The 12,743-nt window shown below is 36.6% G+C and overlaps 1 protein-coding gene and 1 long non-coding RNA gene across 3 annotated transcripts in view; both read right to left on the bottom strand.

The window, feature by feature from the left end:
• LOC150063185 (ATP-dependent translocase ABCB1) overlaps nucleotides 1–353 on the bottom strand; it is a 48,816-nt gene extending 48,463 nt beyond the window's left edge. Inside the window, exon 1 of the mRNA XM_090332868.1 lies at nucleotides 199–353. Within this exon, the coding sequence (XP_090188994.1) occupies nucleotides 199–325 (127 nt within the window). The 5' untranslated portion in view covers nucleotides 326–353. The remainder of the gene's footprint in view (nucleotides 1–198) is intronic.
• Nucleotides 354–7,647: 7,294 nt separating this feature from the next.
• Nucleotides 7,648–12,743, bottom strand: part of LOC150063184 (uncharacterized) — a 79,721-nt gene continuing 74,625 nt past the window's right edge. For both annotated transcript variants that reach the window (XR_016535501.1, XR_016535502.1), the window contains exons 3-4: nucleotides 11,737–11,790; nucleotides 7,648–7,690 (exon numbers count right to left, since the gene is read on the bottom strand). This is a non-coding gene — a long non-coding RNA (uncharacterized LOC150063184). The remainder of the gene's footprint in view (nucleotides 7,691–11,736; nucleotides 11,791–12,743) is intronic.

The raw sequence follows: 12,743 nt of genomic DNA, 5'->3' as shown, positions 1-12,743 counted from the left end.
TCCATAACTGGGGTGTTGGGCATAACAACCGGTTTTATATTTCAGTTGTGACTATATGGCTGGCCTGAAACCATCATCTCCCAATCTCCATCACCTATTTAGCTTAGATTACTGGCATGAGCACCTAACCACAAATATCATTTAAAGTGAGTGATCTCTTTAAGTTTCTAGGACATCAGTATCACAAACAACACTTACTTTCATTGAAGTCTGGTGGTAAATCAGTTCCTGCACTTGCAAAGCTGTCTGTCATGTCTCCAAATACTAGCATCAGGATAGGGAGGGCAGCTCCATGGATAACAGCAGCCAAAGTTCCTAGGACCATATACAGCCTGTCGAGCCAACCTGCATAGCGAAACTAGGAGAGAAAAGAAGGAACATCAGAGCCACATTTTTGTGTTCATGGATGGTCTGTCTTCAAAATGATTGGTAAATCCAAACATTTTCACACCACTACTGTTACTATTCTAGATTAAGCAACCCCTCTACCTTTGTTCATCTAAAACTACGCAATCAGAAATGGGCATTTGATTGAGTTCTGACATAGCTCTTCCAATTGGGCTGTATTTGTCCTTTATTATGTGAGATCTTATGAGAATTATAGGTCTTTACTGAAACTCCAGGAAACACATTGCATTCCTGTTCTGGTTTCTAAGAATAGAGTTTAGTTTTCATCTCACAGGAAAACATGAAATGCCAAAGGTTCTTCTGAAGAAACCGGTGAAAAAACATTGTTACTTAAAACAAAATCACCTGGGTTAAATATCTAATGTACAATGCAATTAACATAAATGTAAAATCATTTTTAACATAATTAAGGTTTAGTAATGGAGGAGGCAGAGAATGAGAATGAATCCCATTTCAAGGAATATTTTTCCTGAGATGTAAAACAGGGTTTTAATGAATGACCAGCACAGATCTCAAAATTTCTTCTATTATAGACAAGTAATAAGAAGGAAAAATGTGGGGGTGGGGGGAGGGAAATGGGGACCAAGACATGAGAAAGGGTATCAATGTATGTGAAGTAATGCACCTTCCATCTGGCGAATGTAATGTAACCCTTATATTAATTACAATAAAAATATATGAAAAAAGAAGGAAAAATGCTTATCTGGATCAGAAAAATAAAAGGAGGAAGAACACAGTAAGGAAAACAGACTCAAAACACACTTGGGAAACAATATTTCTTCTGTATAACTCAAGGAAGTGGCTAATGATTGAAAGGAAATAAAATTTAAAACAACAACAACAACCCAAAGAATCCCTTCACAAACAGAAAAAAAATCACACTTGGTTATCTCAAATTGTTACAATATTTTACCTTGTTATCTGATATATTGTATATATGCTTATTTGGTTAGTTGAGATAGAATAGGGAAGGGGGAAATGATATGAGGGGTGGATGTGGGGGGAGGGAAATGGGGACCAAAACATGAGAAAGTTTATCGATGTTTGTGAAGTAATGCACCTTATATCTGGTGAATATAATGTAACCCTTCTATTAATTATAATAAATAATATATTAAAATCTCAATCTTATAAAAAGCCTCTTCTCATTATGCAATCTTTCTCTGGAAAATAGTGTTTGAAAGATGCTACACAGAATGAATTAAATGTAAACCTTTGATCAAAATGTTAAAAAAATCACAGAGGATTAAGCCAGCTGTGGAATATCATTGTTGCTTTGATTTGCATTTCTTTTATGAATAGAGATGTTGACCATCTCTTCATTGAACATTCTTACTTCTGAGTAGTCTTTCTTTAAGCCATTAGTCCATTTATAATTGGATGGTTGTTTCTTTGAGGGCTTTCTTTGAGGGGGTTTAATTTGCTAAGCTCTACATATATTTTAGGTATGGGGCTCTTGTCTAATGTGTAGATAATAGAGATCTTCTGATTCAATGTCTTTGAGAATAAAAGAAATGATTATTACAAAAACCGATGCTTCAAGATTCCTTCATAGGTAGAATAGGCTAGAGATCCCACTACAAAATGGGAAATGGCATATCTGTCATTGCTTAACATTATTAAATGTGCAATACCCTTACATGTGATGGCATATGAACCATATAGCATCCTACACACAATTGTCTTACCAAGAATTTATAACCTATATGTAAAAAATTCATTTAGCCCTAACTTTCAGTATATACAAATAGCTAAATATATACAGTAAGTTAGAAAATAGTCTGCATGAAATCAGGGCTTCATGTTTGCTAGGTAGGGGCTCAAATGTTTGAGTCACACCTCCAGATCATTTTGCTCTATTTTTTTTTTGAGATTTGCTGTTGCTTTTCTCCTGCTCTAAATTTGCCTGGATCACAACCCTCCTTACACATGTGCCACTCATGCTTAGCCTTTTCTATGGATACGGGTGCCTTATGAGCTGCTGTATACAAGCTGGCTGGAACTACAATATTTCTAATCCAAATTTCCATTTTACATAGTAAAAGAAAAGCATTTATGTATGTGAAAGAAGGGACTAAAGTGATATTACACATAAACTATGGATAGATCTTTAGTTCAAAACTTGAAGATGAGTAGTAAGAGAAGAGTGGCCAAAAGAGTGCAGTCTTGCCCAGATATGGTAGGTAGAACAATTTTTCAGCACACACATATCCACATCTTAATCCCAGAAACCTTTGAAAATATATCCTAAAGATCCTGCAGGGTTAAGATCTTGGGATAAAGAGATTACTTAAGTGGACCCAAAGTAATTACATGGATTAGAGTGTATCCAAGAAGAAAACTGGGGGCTCAGAATAAGCAGTAGAAGTAGCTGAAGGAAGAAATGAAGTGATGCAAAGAGTGCTATCCTAGAAATGCAAGTTCCATCAGCAAGGTTAAAGAGGAAGGAAACAGATTCTTCCTCAGAAATTCCAGAATGAGTACAATACTTCTGACATGTTGATTTTAGCCCAGTAAAACCCCTCAAACCATAGCTATAGGATAATAAATTTATCTTGTTTAAGCAATTAGTATTTTTTCTGTAGCATTGATAGGAAATGAATACACATGTCAAAAGAATGACAATAAAAAGGTCAAAGCTGTCAGGAGTTTGGCCTAGTGGTAGAGTGCTTGCCTAGCATGCACGAAGACCGGAGTTTGATTCCTCGGTACAACATATATAGAAAAAAGCTGGAAGTGGTGTTGTGGCTCAAGTGGTAGAGCTCCATCCTTGAGAAAAGTTCAAAGACAATGCTCATGCCCTGAGTTCAAGCCCCACAACTGGTGAAAAAATTAAAAAGGTCAAAGCTGTGAAGAATCAGAAAACTTTTGTGAAAACTAACATATGAGCCTATGATTCACATATAGAATTTGTCTGGAAGAATAAGGCCAACATGAGTTCAAATCCCAGGACTGACAAAAAATTCTGTGTGCGATTCTTTATTTTCCTGTAAATTCAACTGAAACAATATTTGTCCTGGGGAAAATAGTTTGATATGCTAACAAGAATGCTAAGAGAAAGTTTATCCAAGTATAACGGTAGTGAAAACATCACTACAATCACAGGAAAATCTCATTAATGTGAAGAGAACTGCACTTTGCCCAAAGTATGATGAGAAAAGAACTGGAAAGAGAGACTTCAGATATACTCCTTCAGTTTCTTAATCCACCAGGACATACATTGAGTTCATGAGAATTTGAGCTCTTTTCTTGTCATTCTTCAACTGCAGTTTGCCTGACCCTTGTCCTTTCAGAGCTCAGGAATAAATGGATCAAGGGAATGGGACTGGGCACATGTGAGATCATTTCTTACTTTGAGAAGCCGAGAAAGAAGGAAGAGTCTTGTCTCATCGGTTCTCTTTACTTATTTTACTAGTCATTGCAGTTTATTTTAGTATTGATGAGTTCTGATCAATGGTTCTTTGTTTAGTTTATACGAAATAAAATATCATTTTTTCACTATAAAAAAAGGCCAAGGTCCTCATGCCAAGTGTAATTGACTAAGGTAGAATTTAGGTGGGGCTCTTCTGATTGAAGAGGACAAAGAATGTAGACTTCAGTCTTATTTATAAAGTTATTGACATAGAAAGGATAATAAGGGCATAGATGAAGGGAAGATGACTCAGAGCCCAAGTTCTCAAAAATGAACTTAGAGAATCATTCTGAAAATGCTGTGCTGAGTAAAATAAGAAATTAAAAGAAGAAAAGAGTTTTGCATGAGGATTATAAAAATTTTGGAAGTGGTTATGTAGCATTAGAGGAAGGTCAGTATCATGACTGAAATAAAAGATGGAGAAGCTCTACCTTCATAGGCAAAGATGGCATAAAGAACCAAAGCTGTGAGGAAAACCAGAACAAACATAAAAGACTATGGTAACCAGTGGCCAGTGCTTCTGAGGCTAAGAGAGAATTCTAAAATATAAATGGGGCTGAGGGAGAGATGGAAAGAAAAACCAAATTCCAATGCACGCAGACTGACTAGAAGATGAAACATAGGCAGAAAGGTGCAACTTTTGTGAGGTAAGGAGCTAGAGGAATATGGTCCTCTGTCACAAGGAAATAGGAGCCAAAGTTCAAGTATAAGAAATGGTAGAAGAATCACAGGTTTATTTGAGGTCACCCTATCCTAAGTAGAAAAGTGAAGCAAGAGTACTGGATATTCTCTCTGTTTTTAACATGAAAAATAGTGTAGGGAACAAATCCAAGTGCAGGTAGGTTTGTGGATAACTGCAGTTGTGAAGTTCAAGGAGTGGTTACTCTGAAAACAATAATGTTACCCAAGATGGAAGGACAATTTGCAGTGGAAAGACAGGTACTGAGATCCAAGTGGGAAAATTTTCAAAAACTAGATCACCATACTGGACAGGTAACTATTTAACTAATTATAAACTAGCAAAATCAATTACAGTTTTTAAAAGCAATTAGGCATCTCTAGACAAAAATCTAGGCCTTCCTCTGTAATAGTTATGCAACTCTGTGTCTTTAATATGCTACTTAACTTCTCTGAATCTGTTTCTTTCTGTGGGATATAATGAACAATGCACGAGGAAAAGCCATCTCAGTGCTAGAACATTTCATCAAAAGTCCAAGAATATAGTCCCTGTTCCCTAGGCTGGTAATGTATCCTGAGCCACTTCATGTCTAACCACTCTGCAACAGCAGGATCTATCTAAAAGAGATGTTTAACGATGAAATACAAATCATATAGAACAATGCCTGGCATACAGTACTATGTGTTTTTGTGTGTGTGTGTGTGTGTGTGTGTGTGTGTGTGTGCCCATTCTAAATCCAGACTTTTATTCCTTGACTAGAAGAGTAGATGTATTACATTCCCTAAAATATAAGAATTATACATTGTAAATTGACAACTATGGTTCAGGCGAGTGACTAGTTTTAAGTATAGCTGCTTCTCATTCCTGAAGTTACAGCACTATAAGCGACTGAAACAGAAACAGAGAGTCAGAGGTTATAACCAAAGCAACTCAAGACACAGGGAATAGAAGGATTATGGTTCAATACCAGCCCAAGCAAAAAAAAATAAGACCTCCCCCACCTCTATCAGTAAAATTGGACTATGGCAAGCGGCATAAACAGGAAGACTACAGTTGGGCCTGGGGGAAAAAAAACAAAACATGACACCTAATAGAAAAATAACTGAGGAGACAAGGGCTGAGAATCTGATTTAAATGGTAGAGTACCTGCTTAAGAAAAAAAAAAGCACAATGTCTTGAATTCAAGTAGCAGTACTGCCCTTCTCCCCAAAATTATGTGAAATGAAATCAGGCACAGAAAGACTAAGAATGCATGCTTTCTCTGATATGTGGAAGCCAGAACTAATTTACAGTATAAAAGAAAGCACAAAAGGGCTGTATGCAAGTGTACATAGATGTATTCACTAAAATATGGTATTTTCAAGGAAGAATTCAAATGGTGTAATTGCATAGAAAAACTCACAGCCTAACAAAATGATTACCAAGAAAATGGTACTTGAAAGTTAAAAGAGAAAATAAAAGGGAGGGCAGAAGGGTAAAGAGAGGAAGCTAGAGATAATGTAGTTATAATATTTAATACATGTCCTGTAAAATTAAGAAAATTGATGGGAGGGGTAGGGATGGGAGGAATCAAGGAGAATGATGAATGAGATGACATCCATCAAGCTGTATTTTACTCATGAGCTGATTTGCTGAATGGTAACTTCTTTGTACAACTATGTTCAGATTACAAAATATAATTTAAAAAATAAAATGAAAAAGAACTGTGCAATCTTGTGTTAACATCTGCTATTTAATAAATTAATATTGTATTATTGTTGATAGAGCAAACAAATGAATATATCTTGCATTTATAATTGTATATTGATTTCAATGTATGAATGTATGTGATCCATAGACTATCGTTCTACTCTAAAAACAAAAAAATGAAGCAAAAAACCCTTAAGCTATATGCATACATATATATATATATACATATTAAATTAACCCACAAATCTAGGGCTGGAAGTGAAGCTAAATGTTAGAGCTCAGTATACATGAAGCCTTCAATTAAACAAAGTAGTACTCCTGTAAATGATTACCTTGATTTGTCTCCAATAATGACAAAAAGACAGTGGAGATGAAAAAAGAAAGAAGCTGTAGCACCAGTAATAAAGGTGGTAAAGATAAGCAGAGTTCTCAGCACAAAAGTCACATGGCAATTTTCCTATCTATAACAATTTTGTATTCAATTTAGAAAAAAATATTTTAAAAGACAGTCTACATAATTCTCCCTGTTTTAAAAACATCCATTTTACAATGAGGAATTATAAAAAGTGTGCCACCAGATTTTATTGATTCAGTAGTCTCCAGAGTTACAGTCTCGAGAACAATTCACCTAAGTTCATCTCAGTTCATACTCAAAAAATACCATGCTCCCACAAAATCCCTGTTTTAGTCCAAGCGGTATTAAAGAAAAACTCCAAAATGATTACCATACAAGCAGAAACTCAAAGAGTGAAGGTATTCAAATTCTTGACTTTTCAGCTACTCACCAAGCAGAATAATGGAATATACTAATTCTTAGTAATAAATAATCCATTGCTACCTTTACTATTACAGGTGCTTAGGACTTTCACCTCAAGCCTAGCAGGATTACAGAGCCATTGAGGACAGCACACAATGTGGAAGGTTCTTTCTAGCCAGGTGGTTTTGCTCACTAGGAGAAATGTTTGTGTAGGGAACAGACTACTGCCAATATAACTGATTAGGAGAATAATGAAATCCAGGAAAAGAAGGGTGGCTGTTATGGCTTAATTCACATTGCAATTTATGATCAGCCTTCCTCTGAAAATTAAGCTGAATCCAACCAATTAATTCTGCTTCTCTGTTACCATATTCCTCTTTTCTATTCTTTTCTTTTCTTTTTTGCCAGTATTTGGGCTTGGACTCAGGGCCTGGGCACTGTCCTTGGGCTTTCTCAAAGGTAGCACTCTACCACTTGAGCCACAACACCACTTTCAGCTTTTTCTATGTATGTAGTACCGAGGAATCAAACCCAGGGCTTTGTGCATGCTTCACAAGCACTCTACGACATATTCTTATAGAATATGCCCACACTCCCACACATTCTTATAGAAAATAATACACCAGGTGAAATGTTTATTTTCTAGAAAGAAAATGTCAGCTTTCCCAAGTATTTTGAATATGAAATGAATTCAAAACTTACCATTGCAAACGTACTGACTGTTGGTTTTTTTTCCTTCTTCTTACTAAATAAAACACAGTAAAAAAAAACACGCAAATTTTTAAAAATTTTTAAATTGATTATGTAGCACATATTTAATGACAACTAGAACAAAGAAACATACTTATACTATTCCGGGCAAAGAAGACTAATACTATGATAATGTAATTTTTCACATATCTTACAATCTTATGTACTTACCATTGGTTTAGGATTTTTGTTTTAATATGTTCACCCTTAACCCTTCAGTATTTCCTATTAATCTAAGATAAAATCTCTTTCTCTCCCATACATACACATATATACATGTATATTTTGAAATTAGAAAAACAAAAAGTAATAATGATTTCTTTGCACATTTATCTTTCAGAAAGTGTTCATACTTTCCGGAATTAAGTTCCTTGATTGTAACCAGAGTAATTCTAGCAGTGGATATTCTCTTTATGGCTACATTTTATTCTAAGATATTCCCTTTAGTAATTAGACAGCAGTGATGATCAGGTCTCTCACATAATAGCCTAAGAAGCAAAGTGATTAAATTACTCTAGGAACAAATGTAATTCTGAAAGGATGGAAGTCTGCTGTCCTAGCGGGACCATGACGGAAATAAACGCAGTCTAGAAAAGCTATGTGCAAAAAAATTGTTCTGTAAATTGTTCATAAGCCATCCTTATTCTTAAAAAGGTCAACCCTTGTTTTGAGCTTAACTCAAATGAATTTTACCTCAATATCCTGTGTTTTTCATGTGTAAGTGCCACCTATAAAGGGAAAGGAGACTAACAATAACAAATCAGCCTTATTTTTGGAAGGAACAAAAAAATAGAAAAAAATAGCATTTCCTTTGTGTAGGTATAGATTTTCAAATTTAGAAAGTGAACTAATCCTTACTTTTAAATTTTAATGAGATCAAATGAGGTGAGGAGATTTCTCAAGAAAAAAATAGAGTTAACTAGCATTTGGCTTTGGAATGATGTTGAAGGGGCTAAACTAAAAGTCCTCAGGCGTGGTTTCATTCTATTATTTTCTGTAAAAGCTTATTCAGTATCCTTGAAATCAGGAAGAGAGGAGAGCAATAGCTATAAATAGTTGGGGTTTAGCTCTGAGCTTTTATCTTCAAGCACTCTACAAAGCCACTGTTTTGGAGAAGTTATGGTAATTCTTGGTACTAAGTAAGTCTTCTCGCAAATAATTTATAAAAAGCTCAAAAGAAGGTACATTTTGTGTCATTTTTTGGAGAAGAGAAAACAACAGGAGAACAAGAGAAATTAGCTTATCTTAGGTTGCATAGCTGGAATAAAGTCACAATTTAAACCATCAGTGTTTGTCCCCTAAATCTCCAAGCTGTAATATAGTACCTGAGACGTCTAGATTAAATAGTTTTAAGGGGCTGGGACTATCATTTAGTGATAGGACACCTGCTTAGTATTCTTGAGATTCTGGATTCAATCCCAGGCCCAATAAAGATATATATATATATATATATGTATATATATATATGTGAATCATTGAAAAAAATCATTTATTAAGAACACAGATATAGACAGTCCAGATAGTACTATTACCCCAACATCATCTAAGGGCAAAACCAAATATGCCTTTTCTTGACCTATTACTGAAGTTTTAAGACAAACACACTTTAATAAATGACATAAATAAAAAATAATCTGCAGTTTGAGGAAAAGTCTGCAGGATATTATAAGACTAATTTACAAAATGAAGGTATCTCTAGGATCAAACTTTTTTAAATCATTTCTCTCTACATATCCTCAATACTTAAACATACTTGAGATACTAATTTCAAAACTTACGTTAGAAATTTAAAACAAAAATAATGTCCTCCACTTTTCAGTCTTTTTATATGAAAAATTGTTATTTGAAATTTTTCAAACACTCAGAAACCGAAACAATAGTATGACTACCATAATTTACCTTGACTCACCAATTACTAGTTATTTGTTCACTATTTAAATTGTAAATATGTATCATACCATAATTTCATAGTAATTTAACACTGTTTATTATCAAAACTAGGTATTCTACAGAATATCTTATATAGTTCCTGGAGGGGTAGAGGGGTTGGACCTGTGATTTAGTCAAAACTCACACATTACATTATTTTTGCCTCTCAAAATGTCTTCTCTCCCTCCCTCTACCTCCTCCCTCTCTGTCTCTGTCTTTGTCTCTCTCTGACATTGCCATTTTTGATGGGACAAAACCAATTATCTGTAGAATGTCCTACATCTGGCATACATCAGTTTTATACAAACACCAGATTATACATGGAGATATACAGTAAATATAAAATGTTTATAGGAAGATGGGAATGTAGATTCTATTAGTAATAAGTTTGACTACATGTAGAAGTTGTTATACTGGTATATATTCTTTGATTTATTTTTCTAGATATGTTTATAAACGTTCTAAGAGTGTTGTATACTCAACTTCCCTCAAAGGCTGGGGAACTGTATGAAATCTATTCCACCATATGAAATGCTAAGCCAGATCACTTAATTAGTTTGCCAAGTTCAAATTCTCTAAGTACTCTGAAGGTGATTATTTTTAAATCGGGATCATGTATAAAGGGGTTACAGTTACATTTGTCAGGTAGTGAGTACATTACTTCTCACACACTGATACCCTGAAGGTAATTATTAAATATAATTTTTTCTCTGAGGTCCATTGACAATCCATATTTGTTTTCTTTCTTTAATTTTCTCTTCTTTATTTGATTTTCTCTTCTTTATTTAGGACTCATCAACTGCACTGTATTCAGTATATTCAGTATCTCAAAATTAATTACAATTATTTTCTTTGATGTTCAAATTGGCTCTGAATGGACCAATAGAAATCCCTTCCAACCTGTTTATATGACTTTGATGATTAAATTAAATTCCACTTCCTTATGTATTGGTACCGAAGATACTCTACTGCTGTCTGCTTTTTTTTTTTTTTTTGCCCCTGACCCAGACATGGTTGAAATTAGCTATTTTTTTTCCAGTGGAATGTTTATTTCTTTCCCTGGGGAACTGTTTTGGAAACCAAGATCAATAACTAAGAATCCTTGTATCTACTCTTCCATTTAGTGGACTGAAACTATCAAAAAAATAAATAAAAACGAAAAATATCCAGAGCAGGGCACAGGTGACTCATACATGTAATCCTATCTTATTTAGGAAACTGAGTTGTGAGGATCCAAGTTCTAAGCCAGTCCTTGCAGTTAAACCCTAGTGAATCCCCAATTAACCAGGAAATGCCTGTAAGTGTTGATTTGGCTCAAGTTCAGAGTGCCAGCCTTGAGTGAAAAAGATAAAAGCTTGAGAACCAGAGTTGAGGCTCCCCTATCTGCAAACAGGGTAGACACTGAAGTTTCCAATCCAAATTTAACATAATTTACCAACAATCATTTGATTTCTACATTGTTTATTTTTCTCTCACACAATGAAGAACTTGGTTCTCAATAATAATTATGCATCTACTAATTTATATTACTCCACAATTCCGCTTATAGTAAAAATTTCTACCAGTGAAGCTTAAGTTTTCCTGTAAAGGACAAGCATTATGCTCAGCATGGTAGAAAATAATTTATTTTCTCTCTGTGGTTACACGACGGACTTTTATACAGTGTTATTGCCACTTAAAACGAAAGCGAAAAAAAAAAACAAAACAAGATGTAGTTCTGGTCTCTGATCCATACATTTCACAAGCATGCAATGCTTACTTAGGTCGCTGTTTCTGAGAAGCATGTACCGGACCACAGCATAGAGCCCTAGCAACAAATGGCTCTCGTGTGTAGACAGACGGTGAGATAAATACACAAAGTAATAAAACAGTAAAAGATGTGTGCAATGACCTGCCTGGGGCCAGGAAAGTGCAGAAGAGACTCATCAAGACAAGATCCTGTGCCCCACTCAGCCAATGCTCTAGGCAGAGGGACTGCTTCCAATGTCTGGCTTACATTTCTGAGGATGAAAGTAACAACTCCCACCTCACTCTTATGTCAGAGCTGGAGCTAGAAAAACCTTGCCCAAAGCCCCAGGCCATGTAGGCTGCGAAAGTGAAACAAGTGACTACCTTTTTTTATTGAGCTTCCCAGCTCCATCGCTGTGTTCGGAATCCATGGTTGACCTGAGGAGAAAGCATAAGCCATGAGCGAAATCCCTGGCTCCCAGGGCAGCAGCCATCCACCGGGGGAGAGGATTCCACATGCCTGCCGCCCCTGTCGAGGGCTGGGAGTGAGGCCGGGCGCTGCGCGTCTGGGATGCGCTCTGCCCTGGGTGGTCACCCCTAGGGAAGCAGAAGCTTTCTTCTCTGGGCGCTGCGCCCCAGCGAATCTGCTTGTTAGGAGATGGAGGGCGGTGAGGGCAAGTGGAGGCCCTTGCCCGTGGCATCTCAGCTCGGCCTGGCTGAAGTTCCCCTCCCGCCTGTCTGAGGACTCCGGAGAGAAGACTTCCCAGCCTTCTGGAAATGAGCTCCGGGCAGCTGAGTCTGTGCGCCTGAGGAGCACGGGGGACGCTGGTCCAGAAACAACTAGCCCTGACTCTTAGTCCCCCAGGACTGGCCAAAAGGGGACATTCACACCTCCGCCCCCCACCCCAGGACTCCTGCTCCCGAGGAATGACAGTCTAGAAACTGCAGAGCTAAATCCTCTTTGGGAACAGCCCTTATCTTGCACCCTGCTGTTTGTTTGCTCCTACCTCGGGATTTTCTTTGGAATATCCGCCAAGATGAGGATTTTGGAAGAGACTTGGAGTTCAGTGGCGAAAACCTGCGGGTCAGAGCAGGGATGAGCTTCTTGGAGCTCAAATGCGCCTCAGCTTCCTATGCTGCTGGGTTAAAAGAAACTCGTTCTACCCCTGTCAGGGGAAGTCATGCTCAGCCAATCAGCTTGATGATTCGAAATTGCCCTTGTTGAACTGAATGCTGATTGTTGGAGTTGCGAAATAGGTTGGATCTAAGAGGAATGTCCTTTCTCCAGTTGTCCCAGCACAAAGGGCAAATGGAGCCAGGCACTTTGCCTGAATCATCCAGGACCCACTTACTCATCGAGAAAGATGGACCTCTACATGTGTGCCTACATC

Source organism: Megascapheus bottae, chromosome 5 (assembly GCF_031878675.1).
Source record: "Megascapheus bottae isolate mThoBot1 chromosome 5, mThoBot2.hap1, whole genome shotgun sequence".
Taxonomy (NCBI): Eukaryota; Metazoa; Chordata; class Mammalia; order Rodentia; family Geomyidae; genus Megascapheus; species Megascapheus bottae.
Note: the sequence above shows the minus strand (reverse complement) of the source record. Positions and strands in the feature narration are given on the sequence as shown.